The sequence below is a fragment of the Acytostelium subglobosum genome (genome assembly GCF_000787575.1).
Source record: "Acytostelium subglobosum LB1 DNA, scaffold: scaffold4, whole genome shotgun sequence".
Classification (NCBI taxonomy): domain Eukaryota; phylum Evosea; class Eumycetozoa; order Acytosteliales; family Acytosteliaceae; genus Acytostelium; species Acytostelium subglobosum.
Genome location: NW_012236528.1, coordinates 1453880 through 1468854, shown reverse-complemented (window position 1 = coordinate 1468854; position 14975 = coordinate 1453880). Strand labels below are relative to the sequence as shown.

The 14975-nt window shown below is 43.7% G+C and overlaps 7 protein-coding genes across 7 annotated transcripts; 2 read left to right on the top strand and 5 right to left on the bottom strand.

Annotated features, from left to right (window-relative positions):
* Positions 1 to 42: 42 nt before the first annotated feature.
* On the bottom strand, positions 43 to 1495 carry SAMD00019534_027440 (hypothetical protein; the record flags this gene model as incomplete). Its single annotated transcript, XM_012902042.1, has 4 exons — positions 43 to 776; positions 847 to 918; positions 1002 to 1116; positions 1202 to 1495. The coding sequence occupies 4 exons, from the start codon at positions 1493 to 1495 to the stop codon at positions 43 to 45; spliced, it is 1215 nt and encodes a 404-aa protein (XP_012757496.1).
* A 339-nt stretch (positions 1496 to 1834) lies between these two features.
* Positions 1835 to 2464, bottom strand: SAMD00019534_027430 (hypothetical protein; the record flags this gene model as incomplete). The annotated part of the gene is made up of 2 exons (XM_012902041.1): positions 1835 to 2274; positions 2359 to 2464. 2 exons carry the CDS (start codon positions 2462 to 2464, stop codon positions 1835 to 1837), a joined length of 546 nt encoding a protein of 181 aa, XP_012757495.1.
* Positions 2465 to 3132: 668 nt separating this feature from the next.
* On the top strand, positions 3133 to 3931 carry SAMD00019534_027420 (hypothetical protein; the record flags this gene model as incomplete). The annotated part of the gene is made up of 3 exons (XM_012902040.1): positions 3133 to 3260; positions 3384 to 3638; positions 3766 to 3931. 3 exons carry the CDS (start codon positions 3133 to 3135, stop codon positions 3929 to 3931), a joined length of 549 nt encoding a protein of 182 aa, XP_012757494.1.
* A 267-nt stretch (positions 3932 to 4198) lies between these two features.
* Positions 4199 to 7720, bottom strand: SAMD00019534_027410 (hypothetical protein; the record flags this gene model as incomplete). Its single annotated transcript, XM_012902039.1, has 4 exons — positions 4199 to 4274; positions 4344 to 4522; positions 4595 to 6093; positions 6151 to 7720. 4 exons carry the CDS (start codon positions 7718 to 7720, stop codon positions 4199 to 4201), a joined length of 3324 nt encoding a protein of 1107 aa, XP_012757493.1.
* A 433-nt stretch (positions 7721 to 8153) lies between these two features.
* SAMD00019534_027400 (hypothetical protein) lies at positions 8154 to 9687 on the top strand (the record flags this gene model as incomplete). The annotated part of the gene is made up of 4 exons (XM_012902038.1): positions 8154 to 8325; positions 8394 to 8458; positions 8525 to 9597; positions 9675 to 9687. 4 exons carry the CDS (start codon positions 8154 to 8156, stop codon positions 9685 to 9687), a joined length of 1323 nt encoding a protein of 440 aa, XP_012757492.1.
* Positions 9688 to 9880: 193 nt separating this feature from the next.
* On the bottom strand, positions 9881 to 11283 carry SAMD00019534_027390 (hypothetical protein; the record flags this gene model as incomplete). The annotated part of the gene is made up of 2 exons (XM_012902037.1): positions 9881 to 10288; positions 10381 to 11283. The coding sequence occupies 2 exons, from the start codon at positions 11281 to 11283 to the stop codon at positions 9881 to 9883; spliced, it is 1311 nt and encodes a 436-aa protein (XP_012757491.1).
* A 329-nt stretch (positions 11284 to 11612) lies between these two features.
* SAMD00019534_027380 (hypothetical protein) lies at positions 11613 to 13934 on the bottom strand (the record flags this gene model as incomplete). Its single annotated transcript, XM_012902036.1, has 1 exon — positions 11613 to 13934. One exon carries the CDS (start codon positions 13932 to 13934, stop codon positions 11613 to 11615), a length of 2322 nt encoding a protein of 773 aa, XP_012757490.1.
* Between the last annotated feature and the right edge of the window lie 1041 nt (positions 13935 to 14975).

The following is a 14975-nucleotide window of genomic DNA, read 5'->3' as shown; positions in this document are numbered from 1 at the left end:
TTGATTTGCTGGGCATACCAATAATGGTTGTCAAATGCGACACTATTGAACAACCGGAGTTACTCGAGGCTGTGCAACAGCAGTTGCCGAGGCTGTTGGCACTACCTTTGGTATGTCTGGAGGAATGTTGGACATGTTGCTACGGAACTCGCTGTCAAACAGAGGTACTGGCATGCTATGAGATGACATTGGCATCAATTCACCAATGATGTCACGCAATGTGACCACACCTATCGTCTTGAACATCTCGTCAACGATGTAGACACGGTGCACGGATTTGTTGACAAAGATCTCCAGAATATCCTCGAGTGTGTCATCGAGCGAGCAGGTGATAGGCTCCCTGTCTATGAACTCAAACACAGGCGAGAACAATCGCTTCCAATTCTCACCAGCATTGCCAATCTTCTTGATATCTCTTGCAGATAGATTGCCCACCAGTGTTCCGTTCTCCTGGATTACTGCCACTCCACCAACGCCCATTATCTTGATGAGCTTAAAGGCGTCAATCACCTGCTCGTCCTCTAGCACCGACATGACGTATTGGTTGGCAGCGTTGATTTGCGACACCTTTCTTGATCTTCTGGATCCAAGTTTTTCGACATTGTCATAGACCCAATGGATCAAGTCGAACTCTGTGATGATGTCCACCACCTCCTCACGGTCGTCCACCACTGCAATCCTGTTGATTGATTGTTTTGCAAGGGATTCAAATGCAGTGAACAAGGAGGTGGATGGTGACAGCTTTTGATATTTAATCGATTTACCATATGGATACTCTAAAGATGGATATGATTAGATTAATGTGTACCCAACTAATTGAGGGTTGAGTGTGATGACAAGACATACCCATAAGTTGGCCTACGTTCACGTTCTTGAACTCCTCAACCTCAAAGAATGATGTGGCCTTCTTGAAATGTTCTGTAAATTGTATGTATTGAATGAATGGATGAATGATTAGTATAATGGTGGAAGTATCATCTACAAGGACAATCTATACTTACTCTTTCCAGTCTCATCGACGATGAATTTGATAATGTCTAATAGGTCAACCATTCCATAGAACAAACCACCTTGTTTCAACACTGGACAGGAGAGGATCTTGTTCTTGAGTAGTTTCTTTAATAATTGTTGGACATCATCAAGGTTAACAAGATTGACTACAACCACCAGATAACAACATGATATTATTTTATGTACATACGTCGAATATACTCTGTAGAGATTCATCACGGTGCGACACCACTATCTCATGTCTGGAAGACAGGTCCTTATGATCGGTCCTCCTCTTCTTGTGAAGTGGAGTAGAGTGTTCAAAATGAGCAATGTTGGTCTTGGTCAGGGACAGTATAAATTCATCATAGACATAATCTTGACCTTCCTCTCCCTCCAGACTATCATCGTCATTGTTGTTGGATGGCGCCTTATGTTTCTTATGAAGTGACTGTACCTGATGATGAGTCTGGCCACTATGTTGTTTCTTCTTTGTTGATGTCATATTTGTATATGTCTAACAGCTAAATGTAATAATTGAAAGAAGGTGTAACATGACCATAGCCTTTATAAGTTTGGTCTGTTGCAAACAAGTATGGAGACAGATGAAGAGGAAATGGTGTCCTACAAGACTCACATTAATTAATGAATGAATGGTGGTAAGGATAAAGTGGGGGGTGTATCTTATCCTTATTAGGGAATTAATAGTTTGTTAGACAACAGGGTCCACTTCAATACATCCAATGTGGGGGTGGTGTCAAACAGATAGAACAAGGATGATTGGATTCGTTAATGGCTTATATATATGTTTATTTACTTTATGACATGGGGCTTTGTCTTTGATTTAGTTGTTTTGTGGGGTCAATGGGGTACCTGGACAGTTGGAATCAGAGACACCAGTGAGGAGAATACCGACGATCAGACCGTAGAGACCCAAGGCCTCAGAGAAAATGAGAATAAGCATCATAATAACGTACAACTTGACCTGCTGACCGAAGGCCCTGACTCCAGAGTCACCAACAATGCCAATAGCCATACCGGCGGCGAGACCACAGAGACCGACAGTGAGACCAGCACCGAGATCAGTGAAGGACTTGAAGAGGGTGTAGTTCTTGTCTGGCTTGAGACCTCCGACGATAATGACACAGATAATCAGACCATAGATAGCAATGACACCAGCGAAAATGACTGGAATGAAAGCTCTAATAACGAGATCTGGCTTCATGACACCCATGTTAGAGATACCGACGGCTGACTTGGCAGTTCCGTAAGCAGCTCCCATGACTATTCATTCATTCAATGATTGAAAGAGAGTATTAGTTCAATGTTCAAACTTTTGATCTGTGTGTTGTTAAAGATGATTCTTACCAGTAAAGACGAGGGCAGCAGTAACACCCATAGCACCAAAGAATGGTGCGTAAACTGGGCAGGCTGGGGTAATGATACGAGCCAACAAAGCCAACAATTGAATCATTGTTTAATCTGTATGATTGTCATCAAAGGATTGTTTGTTAGTCGATTGTGTTTCGAATGATTAAATCTATTGCAATAATAATACATACAATGTATATGTGTGAGTTAAGAAAGAAAGTTAACTTAAAGAAATTTGTTGTGTGAATGAATGTGTGTGGAGGAGCACAATGAATGCTTTGAGTGTTGAGTGAAGAGGTTGACATGATCGAGAAGATTTTTTCTTTTTAACTTTCTATTTGATTTAATTATTTTTTAATGTTTACAGATTCAAGAGAAGAGTTGAAGCGAGCTGACCTGGGATTGCTTGTGTGGAGTGTTGTGTGTGAATAGTGTCAATGACCTGGTGTGAGTTGCGCATCATTCCCTGTGAATGACAAAAGAAATTGCAAAATAAAAATAAATGGCACAGAACTGGGCACTCTAACTGAAGTTTGACAGGGAGAGTGGATACTCTGGTATGTCTGGTGTTCTCTCAACCAGTCTCTCTTGTCATATCTTTTTAGGTGTTGGTTGATTTTGGTTTGACACTGAGTGAGAGCGACAAAAGAGTCAAGTGCACACTATTCATATTACGATCACACCTCTCTCTTTGACGACTATTATTATTTATACTTTAACTTTACATTTATATATTATCTTGTTAGCATATATACACACACAGTAGTAGCAATGTCAACTCCAGTCGTTCCATATCCATACAACGAGAACGCTTTCTTCATTGCCACAATCTCACCAGGCACTTGGGCTGCTCTGGGTTGTGGTCTTTCCATTGCCCTTTCTGTCGTCGGTTCTGCATGGTATGATCATTTACATAATCAGATATTATGCATGCCTTGATAACATCCTAACATCCATCACAACCATACTCATATATATCTATGATCAATCAATCGTCGACTTCATCATCAACAATAATACAGGGGCATTTGGATTACAGCATCATCGTTGTTTGGTGCAGCAGTTGGTGAGCCAAGAATCAGATCAAAGAACATTATCAGTATCATTTTCTGTGAAGCCGTTGCTATCTATGGTATCATTTTGGCTATCATTCTAAAGGGCCGTATGGACGGACCACCCAACTCAAATGATCTCCAACAGTGGGCTGACAACTACATGGCCGGCTACCTCATGTTTGGCGCTGGTATCACTGTTGGTTTTTGTAATGTATTCTCAGGGTATGTATCGTCTGTTTACTTCAAACTCAATCAACAGTTGTCCAGACTCGCTCACACATTCATTCATTCTACCAACATCATAATGCGACAATGATAATGATCATCATGATAACGATAATATATACAGACTTAGTGTTGGTATTGCAGGAAGTGGATGTGCTTTGGCAGATGCACAGAACCCAGTACTCTTTGTAAAGATGCTCATCGTTGAGATTTTCGCAGGTGCTCTTGGATTGTACGGTGTCATTGTCGGCATCTTGATGTCGTCCTCTGTCACTCTGGGCTCAAAGTAATAGAATGCAATGAGATTCAAGAAGACAGGCAGCAGGCATCAGCAACAGCAGCAGTGGCATATCAACAGGACGATCGACAATCATCACAGATCAGCTACAGCGCTGTTGTAGCAATATTAGTAACAAATACACATCATTTTACATTCACCGATAATCAATCAATCAATTAATCATGATCGATCATTACCTCCTGGTAGTTTATATAATGTCGGTGTCCACCAGTATTTATTGTATATATATTTGTATGGAACATAAGAGTCTAATAGTCTAGGCCAATGTTTGTTTCATTCCCTCCTTCTTTGTGCCAGTGACAGAGCCTCGTTCCTTCAGGAAGTTCTTGTATCTGTAAGGATGAGTGTTGCATAGTATTAATATGATGTTGTTGAGTTGTACCAAAAAGAACAGAACATACATTGATTCATATCTATTCCTTTCTGATGGTGACACTGATGCTGTTGAATCCTCAAAGGCCTCATCAAAGTGTCTTTTACCAATAAGAGGTGGTTTGTCCTCCTGGATAGCCTTCTGGATGGTCACATCGGACGTGCCATTCTGCGTGTACTTTTGGTGATGAGTCTTTATCTCTTCGATCTAAGATTAAACATGATTAGTATTTATACATATATGTACAACCAATTGAACCATCAACTTCTTCTTTCTTACCTTTTTCAATAAAATATTCTTCTCCTCAGCTGTCATTGGCTTGGAGGTGATCTGTTGGTTGTCCACTCCATCAACGGATCCATCTCCAGGTTGGAAGATGACAATGGATGTATTTCCAACTGCCTCTTCATCCTTGGCATTCTCTTCTTGTCTTTGTCGCTTCTGAAGCTCCTTCTCTTTCATAAACTCATGGATAGCCTTTAGCTGTGCGTTGTACATGAGAGCTCGAAGGTCTGCGCCAGTGTATCCAGGTGTCCTCTCTGCAAGATCTGATGCAGACACCTCGTTCTTGTCAATGTTCATCTTGGCGGCCAACTTCTCCAGAATCTCCAATCGCTCATTTTGTTCTGGTATGTTGCAGTACAGACTTTTGTCGAGACGACCTGGTCTGAGTAGTGCCGGATCGATGAGGTCTGGCCGACTGGTGGCAGCCAGCACATAGACACCGCGCAGTCCCTCCACACCATCCAGTTCGGTGAGGAACTGGTTGACAACACGATCAGTGACACCAGTGCTGTCATGTCCACGACGAGGTGCGATCGAGTCAAACTCATCAAAGAACAGAACGCATGGTGTGGCAGATGATGCTCGTGTGAACATGTCTCGCACGGCTTGTTCACTCGAACCAATGTACTTGTTGAGCAGCTCGGGACCCTTAACCGAGATGAAGTTGAGACCAAACTCTCCAGCGATTGATGAGGCCAACATAGTCTTGCCACAGCCAGGTGGACCATAGAGCAGCAGACCAGACCTCATTCTGATCGGTGACGATTGGAACAGTCTCGGATACTTAGCTGGGTATCCAACGGTCTCCTTCACCATTGAACGTACGCTGTCCAATCCACCAATGTCGGCCCACTGTGCAGCATCAGAGACGTGCAGCTTTACACCCTTGAGTGTGATTGGTGTGTATCCTTCTTTGGCGTCACGCAATGCCGACAGATTGATCTGTTTGATTGTTGTTGTGTTCTCGTTCAGTGACTCTATGGATGCGACGTGAATGCTTCTCTCAACCAGTGCCTCCAAGTCAACTGGTAGATAGCCCTCCAGTGACGATGAGAACTTGTTCAAGTGATGTTGCTCCTTTCGATCCTTATCGCATAGTGACAGATTGTGCAACTTCAAATGGATATCCAGTATCTCTAATCTCTCCTCCCTGGTTGGTGGAGGAATGTCTATGTTCAGTCCAAACACATCTGGTGTCTGGATGTCCTTGTTAAGTGACTGTGTTGACTTGGTGGTGGCAATAATGATCAGGGGATGTTCACGATCAGCTGCATCCACCGTAACCAATGTTTTTAGATAGGAACATATTTGTTCACATCTAATCTTTGAGCCTGGATCTTGTTCATTAGGATTGCTCAGTATAGCATCCAAGTTCTCCAGCCAAAGTATTGAGGGTCTAGATGCCTTGACCTTCTCGACTGCTCTGTTCAGTACCTTTCTGATCGTCACCACCTTGCTCTCAATGTGATCCGAACAATTGACCTTTACAGCATCTGTATGATTGAATGAGTGAGTACTTTGTATCATTTAAACAATAAATTGTAACTTACATGCCAGGGTCTTTGGATTAGTTGCAAAGTGAGCACAAAGGGCGGTTGCAAGAAGGCTCTTGCCACTACCATGAGGTCCTGCAATGATGACACCACCAACACCAGGGGTGTACAGCTGATCACGTACGATTGAGTAGTCGCCTCTGAGCAGAAGTGATAGATACTCCACTGCCTGCTTGATTTTGGTTGCCATGCCACCAACCCTTGTCGGTAGAATGTCACCAATCTCGAAAAAGTCCTCCAACTTGTTGACCTTGTACAGTTTGCCAATGGTCATGTTGTCCGAGAGCAACGAATCAGCGCCCAGCATGAACAGTCCATATGTCTGCTGGAAGGCTGCACCAGCAGTATTCCTTCCCCTGTTTGGTTCTTCATTGTTTGTGTTCTCATTGTTGTTGCCATCTGTCTCACTACCTTCAACGAATCCATTGATTCGATTCGTGAGTGTACTGTTAAGATGAGACACAAAGTCTGGTCGCTTGTCCATCCTGTTGTTGGCAGTCGGATCTGATGGTCTCTGTGTGTTGAACTGGAAGCAGATGTCAATGGATGGTGTGTTGTACCTTGTTGATGGTGGCAATGTGATGACTGAGCCATTGACCAATGACAGTTGGCAGTCAGAGAGATACTTGACGGCCCACTCCTTGATGACATCCTTCATCACGTGAGCTGGAAGCAATGGGGTCTTGGCACTCTTGGGTGAGAAGGGCAGGTGATTACTTTGGAACATCACTTGTGATATCGTGACGTTGCTGATTTGACATAGAGGCAATGTGTGACGAGGCAACAGACGCACCTTCACTTGTGTGTTGATAAGGAATGATGCAGTGGCTCGTAATGTGCGACTGACCATCACATGTTGGTTGGATCGTACGCTTGAGCTGGTGTACACACTCGCATATATACACTTTGCACTGCCAACTGATAGCGTCGATGATGTCTTTCCAGATGATGGCATTGACATATTGTCCTTGTCATCAGTCTCATTGTCGTCATTATCTGTCTTGTTCCCATCACCCGACGATGATGACCCACGCTCTATACTGATCTGTACAATGTCACCTTCATTCCAATGGAATGATTGTAGTGCCTGTTTGGAGACAAACACAACGGATGTGAATGATGAAGTTGGAGGTTGTGCATTACTCAAAGGTGTACTATCAGTGGTAGTAGTAGTGGAGGTTGCAGTGATTACTTCTTGAACGAGTAGATATCGAGGCTTTAGGGCTTCAGCATTGTTGTTGCCAGATGTGCTAGCCACTTGTCGAGGTTTGGGTGCTACAATGATCTCTGCATCGTGAGAGAGTCTTACTAGATCGAACGGTGATGTATCGATGATCTTGAGACGAATGACCGTGGTATGATGTATCCACACAGGTACAACCTGATCGCGAAACAGCACATTGACTTGATTGAGCAACTGTTCCTCAAGATACTCTTGATGCAACTCCAATATCTCCCAATCATCAGGTGTCAGTGGCTCCACCTGTACCGACACGGCTTGATTGACATTGGGTTGAGCCCTCACCGTGACCTTTGTGTGATCTGCCAGTCCCAGACAGCCAGCCATCTCACTATTGATCTCTATTGCATCTTGACCACTCGATGGGTCAGTGGCACCTCCAGACCAACCGACCCAAACACGTCTCTCCTTCTTTGTTGTCTTGTCGGTCCAAGACAATTCCAAAGTCAATGATCCAATAGATATCCCTGCATTCTTCTACATCATTCATTACAACATAGTTAGCATCTTCACGATTATTGTTGTCTTGTCGTTCAACACATACTTCACTAAGAGCGATCAGTGATTGAACTAACTTTGGAGGTAGAGATACAAAGCAATTGGTACTGTGTTTATATGTTACGTGTAGCTCCATCTCAAAGATTATTACATGAATGGTTGAAGAAAGAGTTCTGAAGTTTGATTAGGTATGAATGGAAGTGTGTGATTTGATCATTCTCATTGCTTCGCGCGTTTATTTATCGATAGTAATACTTATGATATGGATACAACTACTACCTCATCATCATCATCTTCACAGGCAATAGTACAATACTCATCATCATCATTGACAACTACATCATCTCCTTCAAAGATGGATGATTTACTTCGTTGTCCAATATGCTTTGATTACATTGACATTGCAATGATGATCATTTCATGTTCACATAACTGTACGTAGACCTCAAGGACAACACTACAACTACATCATATACATAGCTAACTATAATAATAATAATAGACTGTTCACTATGTATTAAGAAACACTTTTCTCAATCTAAACTACATTGTCCATTGTGTCGAAAGGTATGTTGGACGTCGTTGATCTAGTCTCCCAATCCTATTTCCTAACAAATATATATATATACATAGGCAGCAACATCATCGGATCTAAAGAATAACAGACTGTTGGATGAGATCATAACATGCTTTAAAGTACATCTTGCGAATGGTCTACTCAACAATTCACATCTCAGTCCAGAGAAGAACATCAACAACAACACTAGAACAAAGAAACGTCCATCACCTTTCAATTCACCAGAGGTGTCCAATGAGAAGAAGTCAAGATCAACTTATAGCAACATTGATGACAACAGTCAACAATCACATGACCAATCACCTGGAAACAACTCTAGGATGCTGACTCGTTCAAGATCACAGAAGGAAGGCATTCATTTATCAAACTCTCTTTGGTCAGACTCACTTGCTATGGGTGCTCCCAAGAAGAGATCATCACGTTCACCAAACAAGAGTCAAGATAGTCAGCAGCAACAACAACAGCACAGCGATAATGACACTTCAGACATACTGGACCAACTTCCAAGCAGTGGCGAAAGCAATGTCAATGTTCCAGCACCAATCAAACTACCCGATAAGGTCAGGTGTCCATCATGTGATCTGTTGGTATCAGCATCCTTCCTTCAACGCCACAGGGACTTTTGCGACGACGATAGCATCCAATCATCACAACCATCACAATCAGTATTATCATCATCATCATCAAAGAGTCAAGCAAACTCAATGCAACTGGCCATCATCACACCGCCTAGATTGACTCCACTACCCAAGCTTTGCTACTCAATAATGAACAGTCGACAACTTAAAGACGCACTCAAGAATCTTGGACTGAGGACGAATGGAAGTCGTGACGTTATGAAGACTCGGCACAAAGAGTATACACTTCGACACAACAGTCAGTGCGACAGTCTAAATCCAAAGTCGACTGAAGAGATTATCAGGGAACTGTATGAGCATGAGGATTTGACGACGAAGCCAAAGGCCAAGACCCAACGAGCGACCAAACGTACATCTGCATCCTCATCTTCATCATCCGCCGCAACTCAATCTACTACAACGCCACAATCTCAAAGTGCAGATGACTCATCACAGAGCGTTATGATATTACCACCGCCAACATCAACATCCAATGGTAACGTTGCAGCTGTGTATATCAAGGTAGTCGTCCAACGGAAATTGGTTACTAACCTATCATCATCACAATTCAATCATTCATCTTTTATAGACGATATGTTTGAAAGACTGAAAGCAGAGATCTTAGGAAGGAGGACACAGTCCAGCTCCCAATCGACATGAATGTGAGCCGCTACATTGTACATTACCCATAAAGATGATCATCCATCACTGTGTATAGTATATGAAGAACAAGTTGTTGTACTTTATTCTAATTGAACAGGTTGCTCTGCTTGAGAGCGGAGTGGGACCCACTACTTAGAGGGATGGGTGACGGAAGGACTCTCCGGCAAACTTGGAGTGACCAGCGACTTCCTCCTCGATTCTCAACAATTGGTTGTACTTGGCCAATCTCTCGGATCTGCATGGAGCACCAGTCTTGATTTGACCGGTTCCCAGACCGACAACGAGGTCAGCAATGAAGGTGTCCTCGGTCTCACCACTTCTGTGGCTGACCATGACGCCCCACTTCTCATTCTGTGACATGGTGCATGCCTCAATACTCTCAGTGACGGAACCAATCTGGTTAACCTTGAGCAAGAGGGCATTGCATGCCTTCTTCTGGATACCCTCCTTGATTCTCTGTGGGTTGGTGACCAGCAGATCATCACCAACAATTTGGATTGGGACTGAAGCTGTGAGCTTGCTGTATGACTCCCAATCATCCTGTTTGTTTGAGATAAAGGAGTAGTATGAGAGGTAAGTGAGTTAGAGGAATGATACTTGGTACACTTCTTTCACGTTGTTAACAAACATACCTGATCGAATGGATCCTCGATGGAAATGACTGGATACTGGGCAACGAATGATCTGTAGAGATCACCAAGAGCCTCACCAGAGATGACCTGGGAGCCGTCGTTGTTCTTGGTCTTGAAGTCAAGATCGTATCCCTTTGGTGTGCAGAACTCAGAGGCAGCACAGTCCATACCGATCTTAACCTTGCCCTCGTGACCAGACTTTTGGATGGCCTGGACGAGCAGATCGAGACCGTCCTTGTTGGAGAGGATGGGTGGGGCAAAACCTCCCTCATCTCCGACATTGATGGCATCCTGACCATAACGGGACTTGATGACGTCCTTGAGGCTGTGGTAGACCTCAGCACCCATGCGAAGGGCCTCCTTGAAGCTTGGGGCACCGACTGGGAGAATCATGAACTCTTGCATGGCAAGACGGTTGCCAGCGTGGCTACCTCCGTTGATGACATTGAATGCTGGCACTGGGAGAATGAACTGAGTCTCGGAGCGACCAGCGAGACGAGCGATGTACTTGTAGAGTGGGAGTTGCGAGGCGGCGGCACCGGCTCTGCACACGGCCATACTGACGGCCAGGATGGCGTTGGCACCGAGCTTGCCCTTGTTGTTGGTGCCATCGAGGGTGATCATAGCCTTGTCAATCTCTGACTGCTTGGTGACATCCATTCCGATGACGGCCTTCTCGATGGTCTTGATGTTCTCGATGGCCTTGAGGACACCCTTTCCAAGGTATCTAGACTTGTCACCGTCTCTAAGCTCGACGGCCTCATGGACACCGGTGGAGGCACCAGATGGGACGGCAGCACGGAACATAGCACCATCGTCAGTGAACAGATCTACCTCAACAGTTGGGTTTCCACGGCTGTCCAAGATCTCTCTTGCCTTGATTTGTTTAATAGTTCTGACCATTGTTTTATATATGTATAGTTATTTTGTTTTAGTTATATTTGTTTGTGATTATTGTATGTCACTAATGACTAAAGTGCGTGTGTTGTTTGTTGTGTTGAGTTAGGACTGACACAGAGTGCAGTTCAACCTAGGTGCTGTTCACACAACTCACACCCACTCTTTCATTAGCACTCAAGACACCCCGTGGGAACTTGAAACACAATTTTTATTTATTTATTTATTTGTTTGTTTTGTTTGACAACAAAAACAACACAATCAATGACCAATAAAGGCAAACAACCGCAATCCTGATCGGCAAATTTATACTCTACAGTACGTATTTATTATTATTATACAACAATAGGTTGATAGCGCTGTGGTGGTTGGTGACTACTACTACCACTGTTGTTGCTACTATTCATACTCTTACAATTGGTGCTTGATGCCAATGACTTGGACACTGGTGCCATGACAGGTGGTGGTATCACCATGCTACTGTCCACTCTATTGGCACCATCATCAACAACTTCTCCATCGTCGTCGTCATCATTCTCCGATCGACTTCCACTGTTATTGCTGCTATTACTTTTGCTGTTGCCAGTTCTATTGTTATCGAGCTCAACGACTACCTGCTCCTTTGGACTATCACAGTTGTCAACGATAACAATATCCAACTTGTCAACATCCTCATCGACTGCTTGCTTCTTCTCGTTGGCTGCAGATATTGGCACAGCTTGTTCACTGTCATTCTGCTTATGTAGAGTGGTTCTGAGCTTGTTTGCCTTGATGGCCAGTGACAGCAGGAATCCAATCGCGGCAAATGGTCCAGCAGCAATGAATACAGTACTCATCGCTCGTGAGTAGGCATCGAGGAAGGCAGTCTTTTGGGCACCATCAGCCATTGATGTCAGGAGCTCAGTGCGGAATGTGTATGGATCGACATCACCTAGTATGTCGGGTGGCAACAAAGACAGGTTGTTGTGGAAGCTTGCAATCAGGATTGCGCTGTACAGTGAGACACTAACAACACCACCGATCGTGCGGAAGAAGCTGATGGTAGCAGTGGCGATGGAGACGTACTTGTATTCTACAGAGTTCTGGACGACCATTGTAAGGATCTGCATGGTTAGGCCGATGCCACTACCAACCAACAGCTGGAATCCAATGTATACAGCCTGCGATGACACACCAGTTGACCACAGAGACATGAGGAAGGTACCAACAGTCATCATTATGGTACCAATGATCGGGTAGGACTTGTAGTGTCCAAATCTTGTGATCAAGAAGCCAGAGACAACACCCATCACAACGATGCCCATCATGGTGGGCAGCAACTGCAGACCGGATGATGTTGCACTTAGTCCACCAACTATTTGAAAGTAAAGTGGAATGTAGTAGATCACGCCAAACATGATGAAGCCAAGGAAGAATGAGCCCAGACTGCAGACGACATAGTTGCGATTCTTGAACAACTCCATTGGAATGATTGGATGACGTGTGAATCTGTACTCATTAACGATGAACACTGCCAAGAAGAGGATGCATCCACCAAACAGACCAAGAACGATCGGTGACAACCAACTGTACATCTGACCACCCCAGCTGAGTGCCAACAAGAAGCTGATCACGCTGACCACCAAGGAGAATGTGCCAACAAAGTCAATCTTCTTGATGCCCTTGCGGAATGGTATCACCTTTTGAGGTATCTTGAGTGCAAAGAACACCACCACCATTGCCAGTACGCCAAGTGGGAGGTTGATCCAGAATGCCCAACGCCATGTGATGTGGTCGGTGAATGTGCCTCCAATCAGTGGTCCAATCACACTAGAGATTGCATAGACTCCACTAATCAAGCCTTGATACTTGCCACGCTCGCGCAGTGGCACAATCTCCACCATGACGATCATCACGGCAGACATCAGTCCTCCACCACCAACACCTTGTATGGCTCTGGCAATGATGAGCATGATCATCGTTGTGGCAGTGGCGCACAGCAACGATCCCACCAAAAAGGTCAACAGCGAGAACATTAGCATCAACTTCTTTCCAAATATGTCACTGAATTTGCCGTAGAGCGGCGATGAAGATGTTGATGTCAGCAAATATATGGTGACCACCCAGGACAGCTGGTCAAGACTTCCAAAGTCTTCACTGATGGCTGGCAGGGCGGTGGCAACGATTGTCATATCCAGAGAGGAGAGGAACAGGGACATCACCAGTCCCGAGAATATAATAAGTATCTGGCGCTGACTCAGGGCTGTGTCCTTGTTGTCGAGCGAGAGTGTGGACAGGTTTGTCGAGGTGTCCACTTGTGAACCTTGAGTACAATCATCGTTGGTTATGTCACTGGCGGTCCCAATGGTATCGTTGGCAGCAGCATTGTTGCTGTGTTCATTGGTTGTTGGTGATGTAGCTACATCACCTATCGAAGTTGTTGAGTTTGTTGACTGATCATTTCCATCTCCCTCCTCCTCCTCGGCCAGATCATCAGATGACAAGTCTATATCCTCAAGTCCATCATCAACATCTTGCTCATTGCTATTCGATAAGATATTATGTATATTTGTTGGCGATTTAGCTGTCGACTTTGTATTATTATCCTCATCCCTTTGGGCATCGGAAGATATCTCTACAAACAACTTGGCATTATTGACATTCTCTTTTATGCCCATTATTAGTTATATATAAATATTATTATTAATACAAAGGTATATTATATATATATTACAAGTTTGAATTGGCAATATAGTTTGTTATTATTATTATATTAATTAATTACCAACCCTCTCTAATCTCAATATTAGCTTGTGATCAATTAATGATGGTGGCAACAGCTGGTGGAACTGTTGTCTTGGTACCCTTTGGCTCATTCTGAAATGAATGATGTATCATTTGTCATCATCATCATTACATTATCACTCACACGCACATATAGAATGATCCTCCGTTGTTGATCAGGTAGTAGACGACCTTGGACAACAACGCCAATTCAAGTTAACGTGTTTGACAATATTCTCTATCTCTTGTATATATGCTATAATGTTCCGTATTATAATATATCCGTCCTCTCTTCTCTATCTCTGTGTTGTTGATGTTGTTGATGTTGTGTTCCTCATCTCTAAACTGTCGACATGAAACCAACAATCAAGCACCATCCACATCAGTCCATGATGATGAGGAGGTACACTGGTGTGTGAGGGAGCAGCTGACACATCAGCATCAATCAATCAAACTATCAATCAGTTTATACCCATCTATCACTTAACTTTCCACCGTGGATATATATAAGTAATGAATATCTGACGACAGCTCATTAGCGTAGTGCAGCCCTATCCTTCTACTTGTTCTCTGTCCCTCCGGCAATACCCCATATTCCACAAGGGCAACTCCTCCTAACTCCAGCGATCACATACTGATCATCACAAGCAACATTCAATCACCATCCAACACATACACTAACCACGAAGAAACTTGAAACAGATACAAGTGTTGGTTGATTAGGTGGTGGTGTGTGTGTGTGTGTGTGAAGGTGTTGGATCAGCTGATGTGGAGGAATGGTTGTTGTTTAGAAGGTCTGCTGATGATGTTGTTGAAATGATGTTATGAATTACATCTTATACATGTTGATGCTTATACAACTATTGGATGATGACTGATGAAGAAGATGAAGAACAAGAACAAAAGAGTTGAGTAGGTGGATGACACAAATGTTA